The 17,724-nt window shown below is 41.8% G+C and overlaps 1 protein-coding gene across 1 annotated transcript; it reads left to right on the top strand.

Annotated features, from left to right (window-relative positions):
* LOC139415539 (grainyhead-like protein 1 homolog) lies at positions 1–17,205 on the top strand. Its single transcript, XM_071163646.1, has 15 exons — positions 1–60; positions 957–1,143; positions 2,933–3,006; positions 3,155–3,515; positions 4,497–4,579; positions 5,558–5,714; positions 6,093–6,204; positions 6,308–6,402; positions 7,216–7,453; positions 8,533–8,657; positions 11,199–11,227; positions 11,438–11,523; positions 16,110–16,195; positions 16,547–16,611; positions 16,828–17,205. Exons 1-15 carry the CDS (start codon positions 41–43, stop codon positions 16,940–16,942), a joined length of 1,833 nt encoding a protein of 610 aa, XP_071019747.1. The 5' UTR covers positions 1–40; the 3' UTR covers positions 16,943–17,205.
* The last annotated feature ends 519 nt before the right edge of the window (positions 17,206–17,724 follow it).

Below are 17,724 nucleotides of genomic sequence, written 5' to 3' on the forward strand. Positions count from 1 at the left end.
TTTACCGTTACAACTTGAAAGTCCAGTCCGACAGCGGGAAATGACACAGGAGCTTGCAAAGTAAGTACACGGTCCAGTTATCTTTGGTGTAGGCTATATGTACACTTATAGGCATACACAGGTCCGCAATAACGCGCAGCAGCTTTTAGATGACAAAGGATACATTTTATATTTAATGATCAGTTATTAGGGGATTGCTGAGCTTCTTTGACTTTCCATGTCGCCTAGTTTTAAGAATGGTAGAATGGTAGATTTAGTTGGCAAACTGTCTTCAAATGATTAGTGCCACTATATGATTGTGCATTGAACTTCTCAGGCAGACTATGTGTGCTACACACACAGACACACAATTAAAGTGTGCAATGTTTGTACAAAGGTAATGTCTTGTATATAAACAAAACAATGGAAGTAATTTGTAATGACACAGTCAGCGCGATGAAGACCGGTCTTGCTGGTAGAGCAGGATCAGCGATCTGGCTACTTAGATGGCCTGACGTTAGATGGCTGCATTCCCACGGGATGCCCGCGGGACATGCGGGTCCCAACAGAGATCATTGCGGCGCGGTCGGCATTTTTCATGCTGCGGTTGGCATTAACGCTTACATTTCCTCCTGTTCACTCTATGGGACTTCTTCTATGTGTGTACATTGAAGAGGTTAGGACTATTATTGGGCATAATAACAGCAATGCAGAGTGTTATACCCTCTGGTATAGATAGAATGATCTTCAAGATCTGTCAAACATTTTTTTACTCACAACAACTACAATAACCCACACCCCTTACACATATATTTCGTTTGAATAGACTGGGAGTAAATATTTGTTCACTTATCTCCTTAGCTACCAGTTTACATTATTACCAATAGCAGGGTTCGAACTTAATGTTGGATGCCCCACTGTGCAGAAAGTGGGGAGTTCTGAATCTGAACTTAATGTCGGACTGTCTCACTGTGCAGAAAGAGAGGTGTTCTGGTGTTCCAGAATGAGGCGTCATACAGCGGTGGTCGGCGGCAGGCGCTCACAGAGCATGACGAGGACTGGAGGACCTTCCTAGGGAACCCCCTGACCGCCGCCTCCAAGGCCATGATGCACATCAACGGAGATGAGGACAGTGCCAATGCTCTCCTCTACAACTACTATAAGGTACCTCATATATGCTTACTACTACATACAGTTGAATTCGGAAGTTTACATACACTTAAGTTGGAGTCATTAAAACTCGTTTTTCATTCACACCACAAATTTCTTGTTAACAAACTATATTTTTGGACATCTACTTTGTGCATAACACAAGTCATTTTTCTAACAATTTTTTACAGACAGATTATTTCCCTTATAATTCACTGTATCACAATTCCAGTGGGTCAGAAGTTTACATACACTAAGTTGACTGTGCCTTTAAACAGCTTGGAAAATTCCAGAAAATGATGTCATGGCTTTAGAAGCTTCTGATAGGCTAATTGACACCATTTGAGTCAATTGGAGATGTACCTGTGGATATATTTCAAGGCCTACCTTCAAACTCAGTGCCTCTTTGCTGGACATCATGGGAAAATCAAAAGAAATTAGCCAAGTTCTCAGAAAAAAAATTGTAGACCTCCACAAGTCATGGGAGCAATTTCCAAATGCCTGAAGGTACCATGTTCATCTGTACAAACAATAGTACGCAAGTATAAACACCATGGGACCACGCAGCCATCATACACTCAGGAAGGAGACGTGTTCTGTCTCCTAGAGATGAATGTACTTTGGTGCGAAAAGTGCAAATCAATCCCAGAACAACAGCAAAGGACCTTGTGAAGATGCTGGAGGAAACAGGTACAAAAGTACCTATATCCACAGTAAAAACGAGTCCTATATCGACATAACCTGAAAGGCCGCTCAGCAAGGAAGAAGCCACTGCTCCAAAACAGCCATAAAAAAAGCCAGACTGCGGTTTGCAACTGCACATGGGGCCAAAGATTGTACTTTTTGGAGAAATGTCCTCTGGTCTGATGAAACAAAATAGAACTGTTGGCCATAATGACCATTGTTATGTTTGGAGGGAAAAAGGGGGAGGATTGCAAGCTGAAGGTCACCATCCCAACCAACTTTGTAGCATGGGGGTTGCAGCATCATGTTGTGGGGGTGCTTTGCTGCAGGATGGACTGGTGCACTTCACAAAATAGATGGCATTATGTGGAAGGAAAATTACGTGGATATATTTATGCAACATCTCAAGACATCAGTCAGGATGTTAAAGCTTGGTCGCAAATGGGTCTTCCAAATGGACAATGACCCCAAGCATACTTTCAAATTTGGGGCAAAATGGCTTAAGGACAACAAAGTCAAGGTATTGGAGTGGCCATCACAAAGCCCTGACTTCAACCATATAGACAATGTGTTGGCAGAACTGAAAAAGTGTGTGCGAGCAAGGAGGCCTACAAACCTGACTCAGTTAGGAGGAATGGGCCAAAATTCACCCAACTTATTGTGGGAAGCTTGTGGAAGGCTACCCGAAACGTTTGGCCCAAGATAAACAATGTAAAGGCAATGTTACCAAATACTAATTGAGTGTATGTAAAGACTTCTGACCCACTGGGAATGTGATGAAAGAAATAAAAGCTGATATAAATCACTCTACTATTATACTAATATTTCACATTCTTATAATAAAGTGGTGATCCTTACTGACCTAAAACAGGGAATTTTTACTCTGATTAAATGTCAGGAATTGTGAAAAACTGAGTTTAAATGTATTTGGCTAAGGTGTATGTAAACTTCAGACTTCAACTGTACTACTACATAGCTACTTTGCTACTACATACCTACTACTACTACACTACTACTACATATCTACTACTACATAACTACTACTACATAACTATAAAGGTATTTTAAGTACCGCCATAGATGTATATAGGTGTGACAATGTATTATCCTACTCTTCTAGGTGCCACAAGACAAGAGAACGACTGGACAGCCCAAAACAGAAGTTATTGTGGGCGATGCTGATCCAAACAATATGTAATGAATCTCCTTAGTTATTATAATGTTTTTATTCAGTTATGACTTGGCATAGTTTACTTTTTATTTACTGTAAATTGAGAAAGTGTTTTGAAGTAAAGAAAGCTGTGTTCTGAGATGACCTTTACTCTGATCATCTCCTTCTCAGGAACTTCGTGGTGCCACTCCAAGATTCCCCCCTGGCCATGACAACTCTGAGGACCGTCCATCGCAACACTGCGGCCCAGGTCAGCAGCCAACCCAGCCAGGGGGACAAAACCCAGGCTCTCTACCCAGCCTCAAACTCCATAGTCTGCATCTCCACCACCTCCAGCCCTCCCCCCTACTCCCTCAGCCCAGAGGGGACCCAGGCCCTGCACTCCTTCCCCGTTTGCACCCCCACTGGTCCCCACGGTTCCCAGTCGGATGGCATGGCCTTCAGTCGCCACCTCAGCCAGTACAGCCCCAGAGCCCGGAGCCTCACCCCTGACTCCACCTACACAAAGTCCTACAAGGACAGCATCAATGAGGTAGGGTCTCATACGAGAGCACAATTTTACACTGAGCAGCACGAACCCCTCATGGAGCTGTGTGACTTACACCCAGGCGTCATTGAAAGTAAAAGTAACAAGCTTGTGAGACAGCCTATTCACTTAGCTACATGGAGCCAATGAGGCATCATCCATATTTTCATTGATCTACGGGTTGTAGTGTAATATGCAGTGGTGTAAAAAATACTTTGAAGTACAACTTAAGTTGTTTTTTGGGGATATCTGTACATTTCTATTTATATTTTTTACTACTTTTAATTTTACTTCACTACATTCCTAAAGAAAGTTATGTACTTTTTACTCCATATATTTTCCCTGACACCCAAACGTATTTGTTACATTTTGAATGCTTAGCAGTACAGGAAAATTGTCTAATTGACATACTTATCAGGAGAACATGCTTGGTCGTCCCTACTGCCTCTAATCTGGCGGACTCACTAAACACATACTTTGTTTGTAAATTATGTCTGAGTGTTGTAGTGTGCCCCTGGCTATCTGTAAATAAAAAAAACTAGAAAATGTGGCAGGCTGCTTTGCTTAATATAAGGAATTTGAAATTATTTTTACTTTTACTTTTGATACTTAAGTATATTTTAGTAATTACATATACTTTTGATACTTAAATATATTTAAAACCAAATACTTTTACACCTTTACTCAAGTGGTATTTTACTGGGTGACTTTTACATGAGTCATTTTCTATTAAGGTATCTTAACTTTTACTCAAGTATGACAATTGGGTACTTTTTCCACAACTGGTAATATGTAATGGTCACCTACACAAATTATTATGAGTGCGTCCCAAATGGCACTCTATTCCCTTTAATGTGTACTACTTTTGACCAGAGCCCTATAAGGGGAAATAAATAGTGCACTATAAAGGGAATAGGGTGCCATTTGGGACGTTACCTATTTTCCTGGTACTGATGTTCCCCTGGATTGTGTTGTTGTGACCCACAGGTCTTCCCTCCCTCTGAGGAGGTCCAGCTACGTATGACCTCCATCCCTCCTGGTGGATACCCTTACTACAGCTCCACAGCAAGGTAACGTTCTCAGTCAAAATGTGATAGGGACTGTCACTCAGTGTTTTTTTTAAACAGTCAAGGTATATTGAACCAGCAGAAAATACCTTAACCTCACTGAAACTATCTCTAATCAAACCTTATCTTAATTCTTACCTTAATACAAAGCTGAAATATGTCACTTTTTGGGTGATCTGACCAAGTTTACATAGACATGTGAGTAATAGACCTGTCACTAATTGAAAGCAAGTCTAAAAAGCGGTAGATCTGTTCTATATGCGCTATTTCTATGCTTCCCCTTAAATTTATTTTTTTGTGTTCGGTTTTGTACACCAGTTTCAAACAGCTGAAAATGCAATATTTGGTGTTTTTGAAAATACATTTCACAGCGGTTTAGATGGTACAACGATTCTCTTCACCAGGGCTCTCCAACCCTGTTACTGGAGAACTACCCTCCTGTTGGTTTTCGATCCAGCCCCAGTTGTAACTAACCTGATTCAGTTTATCAACCAGCTAATTATTAGAGTCAGTTGTGCTAGATTAGGGTTGGAGCGAAAACCTACAGGATGGTAGCACTCCAGGAACAGGGTTAAGGGCCCTGCTCTACATTATGCATTGCTTGTTTTGTCACAAACTGAAATTAGGCAAAGTATTTGAATTTTAGCAACCAGAAAAAGGTAGTGCGATTTCTGCATATTGCACCTTTAAGTTTTCATTCTGCCTATCAAATATTCACTTTCAAAAATGCTTTTATAGTCACTAGCTGAGATATTAGGATATAGGGTAAAGGGGATATTTAGTCAGTTGTGCAACTGAATGCATTAAACCAAAATGTTTCTTCGGCATTTAACCCAGCCCTTCTGAATCAGGGGTGGCTGCCTTAATCGACATCCATGTCAAGGGCAGAATGGCAGATTTCTCCACCTTGCCGGCTCGGGGATTTGAACCAGCGACCTTTTGTTACTGGCTCAACGAATATTCTCTCCCTCTCTCTTTCAGTCAACACTTTGAGTACATGCTGGAGGCTCCCCAGTCTCTCTGGACCAAGAGCAGCAGTGGCCAGATGAGCTACCTGAACAAGGCCCAGTTCTACCCCATTACCTTGAGAGCACTAGGGGGCACCCCGCTCCAATCTCCTCTCAGTGGAGAAGTCCGGGTATGAGCATCTCTAATTCATCTCTTTTATTTGTTTGTTTTATCTTCTAGTCTCTTTCTGTCCCCGTCTCTCTGTGTCCCCTATTCTATCTACTGTGTCTCTAGGTTTGCCAAATGTGTTTTGGGAAGGCCTTACTTGACTTAAGGCCATTGACAAATGTCCTCACTCAGTTCGGGTCAAGTTTGTCCAGGTTTCACCAGTTGAGGCTGCTCTCAGTCGTCTCTGACTGGACTACCAAGTGTTTCTGGGTTTCCCTCTTTCTTGTCCTCTGGGTACAGTTTTGGGAACAGAGTATACGTATTTCGCTGTAAATGTTGTTTTTGTGTTTTAGGTCTTGGTGGTGTGTGTTTGTAATGTAGAGCTGACTGTATATTTCAGAGTGTGGTGATGCTTGTGTTTGGAGAGGAGAAGCTCACAGAGGACCAGCTCAAATACTGGAAGTACTGGCACAGCAGACAGCACACAGCCAAGCAGCGTTGCATTGATATTGGTGAGGGGTCACACACACCCACACATGTCCTCAAAATCAGTATGTAAACATTAATTGTTAGTGTGTAAACAGTACTGTTGTCTTCCCTGTTTGTTCATCCCAGCTGACTATAAAGAGCGATTCAATACGATCGCCAATATTGAGGAGATCGCCTACAATGCCATCTCTTTCACATGGGACACGAAGGACGAGCCACGGGTAAGAAATGCCAATATCATGTCTTTATAGTGGCAGCAGAAATCTTTGAGTGAAGATTTTGGGATCTGGGGGTAAAGTTTCCCCTAGGTACAGGTCATCTAGGATCAGCTTCCTCTCCCCTCCCCCAATCTTGACTTTAACCAATAGTGCAGGAAATGCTGAACTGCCCCAAGATCAGCGTCTAGGGACAACTTTACCATACCAGATTTGAGACAAATTTCTGACAATGTTTTGTAAGACTAAACAAATGTAGTTACAAACAGTCACCAGCTGGGGGAAACATATACAACTAAATCAATCATACACAATACTTTGAAACTACCCAGGACCACACTTTGTATGTAGAGACTACAATTTTGTACCTTGATTTCTTTCTGCCTGCATGACAGAAATGTCATATGGAAATATAGTGCATTCAAGACAATTAGGAACTAGAAAAAAAAACGACCTCAGTCTGGCAAAAATCGGTGATGTCAGTGATCTTCAGGTCAGAGCTCTAGCATGATGTCCAAGTTTCCAACTTGTAATTCCGATTTGGATTCCGATTTGGATGACCCCGAGTTCATTTGACTTGAACGCACTGAAGTCAGTTTGGAGATTTCCGGAGTTGTCTTGAACGCACCATAAACCCATAAATGTGCATCAGAACTGTTTATTCAAATATTTATTTAATTAATTAAACATTTTCTGTCTTATGACTCAATTTGTTGTGTATTTTTATGGCATTATTGGTGCTTTTATGCAATGCTTTTGGATGGACAATTAAGCTTTTTGAATTTAAATTCTCATGTGCCTTTATCGCTGCCCCCTCAGGTGTTTGTGTCTGTGAACTGTCTAAGTACAGACTTCTCCTCTCAGAAGGGAGTGAGGGGCCTTCCTCTCAACCTCCAGATTGACACCTACAGCTTTGGGAGCCATGGTCACAAGCTAGTACACAGAGCCTACTGCATGATTAAGGTGTTCTGTGACAAAGGTGCCGAGAGGAAGATCCGAGATGAGGAAAGGAAGCAGCCTTACAGGAAGGGAAAGAGACAGGAGACAACCGCAGCCTGTGAGTACATCACCTGAAACAACCAATCGATTAATCAATCAGTTCATCAATCACCCCCCCAAAAAATATCAGTATGCCAGTGTGCTTCACAAAAGCCTCTTCACAACTAACCCCTAAAAATTAAGCCAGGGCAACAGTATCAAGGCAAAACTCCATAGGTAGAAAAAAATAAACTTGAAAGGAACTACATTTCATCAGCTGGTGATTGTCAAGCAAATAACTGTCGGTCTCACAGTAATTGACCGTTAATTAACATAAACACATTTAGCATATCCTGGCTTCCACACAAAGCCAACAAGTCACTGATGCAGACCTTTGGAAGATCTACATTTTAAAAAGTCAAAGAAATCCATGTAATAGAGCCGACACCTTCACAATATATCCAGTATTTATTTTAGACCGGTCTAAAGAAGGATGATATGAAGAAAATGTAGTCTATTTCAGAAGAACAGAATAGCATACTGAGTTTTCCTTATTTTATTTAGGTCCTGATCTGGCTATGCCAAATGGCTGTAGGCTACACTAGTTCATTTAGCAAACAAGATTTGCTTAGAATTCCGTGGTATTATTTTATAGTATGAAGAATACAATTGAACAAAGCTGAATAAAATAGAAAGGATATTTTCTCCAAACAATTTGAGGGAGTGCGCACATGCGGCTATTCTGTGTTGAGCGTTAACAAATAAATAGGAACTCCTATATGCTTCATTTAGAGTTATTAATATAACTTTACTTGTTCTACAAATGTTGAGCTATATGTTTTGATTTTTAGTACATTGTAACCCCGCATGATGCGACTCTAATGATGATTTGAGTCCTGCTACGTCAGTCACTCATTCACTATTTGACAAGTACTTGATAATGCCTCCACAGCCACAAAGTCAGATTCCACAGCCACAAAGTCAAAATTGGCTACAGAAATTAGCTTAATTTAAGGTTAGGCATAAGGTTGGCAGTGTGGTTAGGGTTAGGTTTAAAATAGAATTTTAAGAAGATACATTTGAGAAATGGGCGGGGTCTATGACTTGGCTATAGAAGCTAGTGACGACCCTCTATCTCCCCCTGCTGTCCTGCCACAGATGTGGAACACCCTCTGCAGCTGAAGCATGTGGCCATAGCATTGTTCAAAGCCATGAGTGACATGGACTCCCAGCCAGTTCTCTTCATCCCAGAAGTCCACTTCCCCAGCACCCAGCACCACCATGTAAGTCCAGCGATGCCTATGTTTAGGGTTGCAGAACTCTTTCCCAAAGTTCCCAGGTTTTTTAGAAATAACAGTTGGACGGTTCCTGGAATCAAGAGGGAGTAAGCAGGGAGGGAATCCTCCGACTGGGATTTCTGGAAAAACTTGAACTTTGGGTTTGAAACTGGATTGCAACCATGTTTCACTGCAGCATATCGCCAAACTGACAGTCTCTAGGTACCATTTGTTTTTGGCCATTGCTAGGACCGAACTACATTTTCCAGGATATAACAAATAGACACCTGGTTGCATCAGGTGCACCTGCATTGCTTGCTGTTTGGGGTTTTGGGTTTCTGTACAGCACTTTGAGATATCAGCTGATGTACGAAGGGCTATATAAATAAATTGGATTTGATCAGTGGAGGCTCCTCAGAGGAGGAAGGGGAGGACCATCCTCCTCAGTGAATTTCATAAATAGTAAATCATTTAAAAGTTATCCTAGCTAAAACTATACTAAATATATTCACGTCACCAAATATTTGATTAAAACACACTGTTTTCCAATCAAGGTCTACAGTAGCCTCAACAGCACTCTGTGGGGTAGCACCATGGTGTAGCCAAAGGACAGCTAGCTTCCGTCCTCCTCTGGGTACATTGACTTCAATACAAAACCTAGGAGACTCATGGTTCTCACCCCCTTCCATAGACTTACACAGTAATTATGTCAACTTCCGGAGGATGTCCTTGTCACGTACGTGTGGAGAGACGGACCAAGGCGCAGTGGATGTTGAGTTCCACATATTTATTATAAAGTGAAACTTAGCAAAAACAATAAATCAATAAACTAACAACGAAACGTGACTATGTGGTGCACATACACAAAATAATATCCCACAAACACAGGTGGGGAAAACCCCCACCTAAATATGATCCCCAATTCGAGACAACGATTACCAGCTGCCTCTAATTGGGAATCATACAAATCACCAACAAAGAAAAATAAACTAGTACACAACATAGAAATAATAAACTAGAATACACCCAGTCGTGCCCTGACCTACTACACCATAGAGAAACAAGGGCTCGCTATGGTCAGGGCATTGCATAACATGTGATGAGTAGTTGACTCAAAGAGAAAAAAAATTGTTGAATAGTTTTGAACTAATTACTTCCTAAATTAAGGAGAAGCAAGAAAAATAGATGTTTTTTTTTCAGTTTCACTTACTTAGCTAGCAAATGCAGCTAGTTACTTTAGCCTACTCAAACAATAGGCTCAAACAGAGGGATGCTATGTTAGCTAGCTGGCTATGTCTATCCAACACATCACTGGAACTCTTCCAAGTCAAGGTAAGCTTTTGGTTTTACTAATTTATTCCCATCGGGTCCGCTGGTGTAACAGATTACTGACTGTACAATGTAACATTAATGTATGATTGTAGTGGGTTTACTAACGTGTTAGTTCTATTAGCTATGCTGACTATGACGTTAATTTAGCTAATATGGTGACAACCATGTAGGCCGTGTGTAGTGGTTTGGCTTGGAAATGTTTTTTCACCTGGTCACATACAGCTGATGTGTTGTGTATTGAAGTCCACAAGCGAAGGGAAGAGGTGAAAGGAGGAGAGCACATAGATGTGAGAAGGAATACAATGTGGCTGCTATGAAACTGAACTGTGTTTAAATGTGATCAGGAGTGTATTCATTCCGCCGATTCTGTTGAAAAACGCTTTTTTAAATCGAAGCAAACGGAACAAAACGGGGATAAACATACCTGAATTTGTCCAATTGAAACTCTCGTTTGCAGCTATTGGACTATATCAGCTAGATGCAGGCAAGAGTGTGCAAGGCGGTATTGAATTTTACTGTCTGTCCGTGTGTCACTGTCTGTCACATCAAATTTGTCTCTCGACCTGTGTGCACCTACGTTGTAAACTTTCATTCATAGGCGAGGTTGTAGCAACCTCATGATGGGTATAAGGAAAATTTGAGTATCATGTAGTAGCCTAAGCCTATCACTGTTACATTTAACTGGGCGAATGGAATATGAACAACAATCATCCGGCCATGCTCATGAAAACAAAATTGCCCTCCCTCATCTGAAACGGCACTGACCGCCACTGGGTTGCATGCATGGGAACCCATCATAATACTGCTGATTCATTTCCATACAGTACTTAGTTGAAATGTTATGTTATTTTTTCATGCTGTTATTCTTTTTTTTCCCCCCTTAAACTCTGAATTGTTGGAAAAGGACCCATAAGTAAGCATTTCCCTATAAATCTGTTAGTTGTTTACGAAGCATTTGACAAATAAATTGTATTTGATTTTAAACGTGTGTGAGGTACATTTTAAATACATAAGAGAATGTCATATATTTTTTAAACATTTCAGACAAACGTTGAGACATGAACACAAAGAAACATCACCTCTAAGTGAGGGGCTATAGGGATGCTAGTGCTACACAGACTGCAGAGTTTCAGTGTACTGTAGTTTGCTTGGGACAATAGCAACTGAACAAATAGCCCACTCAACTGATTTATTTTTCTCTTCATCGTTTATCAGGCAAGCCTATCAGATGACGGTGAGGATAGGTGAGTAAAATTGTTATATTGAATAGTTACTGTACTATTTAGTGAATGATGCTAAAAGTGCCTATAAATGTAAACAATTTGATACCCATTATAAGTGATTCATTCACTCAATGTGCCTTTTTCATAGTCTTCTATACTCATTATAGTAACTAGTGACCTTAATGACTAAAATGTAAATAGTCATAGTCACATGTGTTTGTCTGGTTGCAGCTTGGGGCAGAAGAGACTACTCCACTGTGATGAGGACTTTGAGTTGGCTCCTCACAAGAAAGCAAGGCGGGACGGACCAGAGAAAGGTACATTATATTGAGATACGTTTGCCAACAGTGTGTATTCAAGGGAAATAAATACAGTGAACGAGAAGGCATAATACAGAGATAAAGAGAATTATAGAGCAAGAGAGAGAAATGCTCTCTGTCTGGCTGCACTGTAGTTGTGGTTGTTGCTCAGGCTGCTGTTGCTCAGGCTGCTGTTGCTCAGGCTGCTGTTGCTCAGGCTGCTGTTGCCCAGGCTGCTCCCAAGCAGTTCAGCTGACTGCATGTAAACACAGGCCACATGGCTTCCAAAGCCCTGCCCTCCCCCTCCCCTTAGATGGAGAAAGCACAACACACACGGTTTGTTTTCAAAGTGGAATATGATCATGACATGTAGTCCAAACGGGATTGGTTTTCCCACTCACATGTTTGTGGTGGCTGTTCTCAGAATGATTAGGGGTTGTTCGCCGTTTGGCGTGGTCTGTCTCAGACTAGTCTATTTCTGACTAGGCTCACTGCCAATTCCCAAGACGCCAGTGTGAAAAGAGTAAAGAGCAACTACAGTCAGTCACTGGCCCAGCCTTTTCTCAGTTTATGAGGTTGTAAAGTGGTGGAATTACCCTTTAACAGTGGTCCAGGGGTGTCCGAAATGGCCTCCTGTCCTGAATTCTGGTCAAAAGTAGTATACTGTATAGGGAATAGGGCACTATTTCAGACACAGTCCATCTTAACTGAGTTTTACTATGTTTATGATATCTGATGAGGGTGGCAGTTGTTTCAGCATGAATACACACTAAAACCATGGAAACGTCACCTAGCAGGATATTAGGGCAATACTGTAGTACATCATAACTCAGTGACTTGACTGAGAGAGAAACTCACACAGTAGGTCAATGTGTGAAACGGTCTCACACCCCATGTCTAAAAAAACACCTTTGTGTGGATTCCTCCCTCTTTTTGTTTCTCAGGTACCACCGTCTATGGCACCTCTCCCTCACACTGTGGGGGTTGGTGTGGTAGTATCTGACTGGGTTGGTGTGGTAGTATTTGACTGGGTTGGTGTGGTAGTATCTGACTAAAGGCTTCTGCATGCTTTGGTAGGCACCTAGTTGAATTCGGCTAGGCGAACCGAACGATTATCCTCACATATACCCTTAAAAGACTTTAGCTTGAACAATTTTGAGACGCCATATTCAGTATACACTTCCTCAAAATAGTCTGAATTAATCTAAGATAAATAAAAAAATCTGTTGTACATTTTACGTTTTTGCCTAGGAGATCTTAAATCGCCCAATTCTACATGAACTACAATGAACAAAAATGCAACATGCAACAATTTCTAAGATTTCACTGATTTACAGTTCATATCAGTCATTAGGCCCTAATATAAGGGTTTCACACGACTGGGAATACAGATACCTCAACAAGGTTAGGCTGTTTATTTGAGCCTGTGGAATGTTGTCCCAGTCCTCTTCAATGACTGTGCGAAGTTGCTGGATATTGGCGGGAGCTGGAACATGCTGTTGTACACGTGATCCAGAGCATCCCAAACATGCTCAATGGGTGACATGTCTGGTGAGAATGCAGGCCATGGAAGAACTGGGACATTTTCAGCTTCCAGGAATTGCTTACAGATCCTTTTAATATGGGGTTAAGGATTATCATGCTGAAACAGGAGGTGATGGCGGCGGATGAATGGCACGACAATGGGCCTCAGGATCTCAGTATCTTTGTGCATTCAAATTGCCATCGAAAAAATGTAATTGTGTTTCTTCTCTGTAGCTTATGCCTGCCCATACCATAACCCCACTGCCACCATGGGGCACTCTGTTCACAACGTTGACATCAGCAAACCGCTCGCCCACACGACACCCACAGGTCTTCCATCCACACTTCTCCAGCATGCCAGTGGCCATCGAAGGTGAACAATTGCCCACTGAAGTCGGTTACGACACCCAACTGCAGTCAGGTCAAGACCCTGATGAGGACGACAAGTATGCAGATGAGCTTCCCTGAGACAGTTTCTGACAGATGGCGCAGAAATTCTTTGGTTATGCAAACCCACAGTTTCATCATCTGTCCGGGTGGCTGGTCTCAGACAATCCCGCAGGTGAAGAAGCCAGATGTGGAGGTCCTGGGCTGGCGTGGTTACACGTTGTCTGTGGTTGTGAGGCCGGATGGACGTACTGCCAAATTTTCTAAAACGACATTGGTAGAGTTTATGGTAGAGAAATGATCATTAAATTATCTGGCAACAGTTCTGGTGGACATTACTATACTCAGCATGCCATTTGCATGCTCTCTTAACTTGAGACATTTGTGGCATTGTGTTGTGTGACACAACTGCACATTTTAGAGTGGCCTTTTATTGTCCCCAGCAAAGGGTGCAGCTACAGTTGAAGTCGGGAGTTTACATTCACCTCAGCCAAATACCTTTAAACTCCGTTTCTCACAATTCCCTACATTTAATCCAAGTTAAAAAAAACCTGTCTTAGGTCAGTTAGGATCACCACTTTATTTTAAGAATGTGAAATGTCAGTATAATAGTAGAGAGAATTATTTATTTCAGCTTTTATTTATTTCATCACATTCCCAGTGGGTCAGAAGTTTACATACACTCAATTAGTATTTGGTAGCATTGACTTTAAATTGTTTAACTTGGGCTAAATGTTTCGGGTAGCCTTCCACAAGCTTCCCACAATAAGTTGGGTGAATTTTAGCCACATTCCTCCTGACAGAGCTGGTGTAACTGAGTCAGGTTTGTAGGCCTCCTTGCTCACACATGCTTTTTCAGTTCTGCCAACAAATTGTCTAAAGGATGAGGTCAGGGCTTTGTGTTGGCCACTCCAATACCTTGACTTTGTTGTCCTTAAGCCATTTTGCCACAACTTTGGAAGTATGCTTGGGGTCATTGTCCATTTGGAAGACTCATTTGCGACCAAGCTTTAACTTCCTGACTGATGTCTTGAGATGTTGCTTCAATTTATCCACATAATGTTCCTTCCTCATGATGCAATCTATTTTGTGAATTGCACCAGTCCCTCCTGCAGCAAAGCAACCCCACAACATGATGCTGCAATCCCCGTGCTTCACGGTTGGTATGGTGTTCTTCGGCTTGCAAGCGTCCCCCTTTTTCCTCCAAACATAACGATGGTCATTATGGCCAAACAGTTCTAATTTTGTTTCATCAGACCAGAGGACATTTCTCTACAAAGTATGATCTTTGTCGCCATGTGCAGTTGCAAAACGTAGTCTGGCTTGTTTATGTCGGTTTTGGAGCCGTGCCTTCTTCCTTGCTGAGCGGCCTTTCAGGTTTTGTCAATATAGGACTCGTTTTACTGTGGATATAGATACTTCTGTACCTGTTTCCTCCAGCATCTTCACAAGGTCCTTTGCTGTTGTTCTGGAATTTATTTGCACTTTTCCAACCAAAGTACGTTCATCTCTAGGAGACAGAACAAGTCTTCTTCCTGAGCGGTATGACGGCTGCATGGTCCCATGGTGTTTTTACTTGCGTACTATTGTTTGTACAGATGAACGTGGTAACTTTAGGCATTTGGACATTGCTCCCAAGGATGAACCAGACTTGTGGAGATCTTGACTGATTTCTTCTTTCCAATGATGTCAAGCAAACAGAAGCTTCTAAAGCCATGACATCATTTTTGGGAATTTTCCAAGCTGTTTAAAGGCACAGTCAACTTAGTGTATGTAAACTTCTGACCCACTGGAATTGTGATACAGTGAAATAATCTGTCTGTAAACAATTGTTGGAAAAATGACTTGTGTCATGCACAAAGTATATGTCCTAACGGACTTGCCAAAACTATAGTTTGTTAACAAGAAATTTGTGAAGTGGTTGAAAAACAAATTTTAACCTAAGTGTATGTAAACTTCAGACTTTAACTGTATGTAATGATCATGCCGTTTAATCAGCTTCTTGATATGCATGCGGACATCTTAACTCTCCCCTAAACTGTGGGGGTTGGTCGCGGTATCAATTTCCATTGATAAAAGGCATTTGTTTTGTCTGTTCGTAGCTTATGTCTGCCCATACCATAACCCCGCAGCCACCATGGGGCACTCTGTTCACAAGGTTGACATCAGCAAACTGCTCGTAAACACGACGCCATACACGTGGTCTGCGGTTATGAGGCCGGTTTGACGTACCTCCAAATTCTTTAAAACAAGGTTGTAGGCGGCTTATGGTAGAGAAATTAACATTTAATTCTCTGGCAATAGCTCTGGTGGACATTCCGTCAGTCAGTATGCCAGTTGCACGCTCTCTCAAAACTTGAGACATCTATGGCATTGTGTTGTGACACAACTGCACATTTTAGAGTGACCTTTTAGTGTCCCCAGTACAAGGTGCACCTATGTAATGATCATGCCATTTAATCAGCTTCTTGATATGCATGCGGACATCTTAACTCTCCCCTAAACTGTGGGGGTTGGTGTGGTATCTGACTACCTCTACACTGTGGGGGTTGGTGTGGTATCTGACTACCTCTCCTCTACACTGTGGGGGTTGGTGTGGTATCTGACTACCTCTCCTCTACACTGTGGGGGTTGGTGTGGTATCTTTTGGTGCGGTATCTGATAGTTTGTTTCCTCGTACTACATTCCTCTAGTGCTGCTTTATGTCCGTAAGGAGACAGAGGAGGTGTTTGATGCTCTGATGCTGAAGACGCCCACTCTGGCAGGACTACTGGAGGCTGTGAGTACATTTGTTGTGTTCTATTTTGCTCAAAATGTATTTTTTGATGCCTAAGTGTGTGTACATAACTCGGGAGAACATTTTCAACAGGTAAAGTTCAATAATAGCTAAGCAGATATAGCTGTGTGTGTAGAGTGCACTATGGGGAATGGGTGTAATTTGGGACACAGACCCAGTGTCACAGGAAGAGGGATCTGTTTCCTGTTTGTGTCCGTCAGGAAGTAGTCACTTGTCGGAGAATGCAGACAGGCATCCACAGTGACATTCAATGGAATGGATTGTATTGTCTAAGGCCTGTTTGCACCCAGTTCACATAGGGGGTTTCCCATGTTTTTCCCATCACATCTCTAGGTAACCGATAAATACGAGCTGCCGCTTGAAAAAATGGGGAAAGTCTACAAGAGGTGCAAAAAAGGGTAAGACTGGTGTCACTGGGATTAAAGTGTTCATCTCAAATTGCACCCTATTTCCTATGTAGTGCACTACTTTTGACCAGTGCTCTATGGGCCCTGGTCAAAATTAGTGCACTATGGAAAAGGGTGCCATTTGGGACGCATCCCAATGTAAATAATCTGTAACTTGTTTATAAACAACAGTCTGAAGATAAGTAAATCACTTCTCCTGTCCTGTAGGATCTTAGTCCATATGGACGATAACATCATCAAGCATTACTCCAACGAGGATGCCTTCCAGATCAACATGGAAGAGGTGGGGGGGGAAATGCTGCTGACACTGACTGAGATCTGAGTCCGGACAAGGGAAGTATTCATCAGGGCACAACTTTTTGCAACGGAAAATGAAAATGAGCGTTTCTTATTTGGTCCTTTTTCTACCTAGTGAATATGAAAACAACTCTGGTCAGGGGGATTGGAGTCTGTTGTCATGGGCCTCCAGGGGGAGACCCTTGGAGGTGGAACACATGTTGACCCCGGCAGCTGAGGGACACAACCGTAGGATTAGTCACCTGTTTACACAACTGTAACAGACTTCTACAAGGAAAACAATATGTTTTCCTGAGTTCTGCCTTTCTGCTGCGCCAGTGTCTATGAGGCCATTTCTGGTGTGGTTGGTTGCACAAAATGGCTACCTTGCTCGCTGGCAAGAAAAATACATTTAAGTATTTTCACATAAAATGTGACTGAGTGATTGCTTCACAAGCAGATGATGGGAGTCACACTGTACTACTGGGGCTTTTTGGCAGTAGCTACGGTACAAGATGAAACTATGATGAGGACCATTTGGAAACAACGTTGTGTAACGGCCAATGATATTTTCCTACTTTTTAGACGTTTTTTTCATGTGTAGTTTTTGATCAACTACTTTTTGCTATATATACACAGACAAGACAGCAGCGATGTCTTCAGAATGCCAGTTAACATATGAAAGTATTACGTATTATTTTGAAGTACAGTACCAGTCAAGTTTGGACACACCTACTCATTCCAGGGTTTTTCTTTATTTTTTACTATTTTCTACATTGTAAAATATTAGCGAAGACATCAAAACGATGAAATAACACAAATGGAATC

The sequence above is a fragment of the Oncorhynchus clarkii genome, chromosome 8 (genome assembly GCF_045791955.1).
Source record: "Oncorhynchus clarkii lewisi isolate Uvic-CL-2024 chromosome 8, UVic_Ocla_1.0, whole genome shotgun sequence".
NCBI lineage: Eukaryota > Metazoa > Chordata > Actinopteri > Salmoniformes > Salmonidae > Oncorhynchus > Oncorhynchus clarkii.

Coding starts and splice junctions, on each gene's coding strand:
- LOC139415539 (XM_071163646.1), top strand. CDS start 41: ATGACACAGGAGCTTGCAAA. Junction 61..956: donor ATGACACAGGAGCTTGCAAA/GTAAGTACACGG, acceptor CTCACTGTGCAG/AAAGAGAGGTGTTCTGGTGT. Junction 4,580..5,557: donor TACTACAGCTCCACAGCAAG/GTAACGTTCTCA, acceptor TCTCTCTTTCAG/TCAACACTTTGAGTACATGC.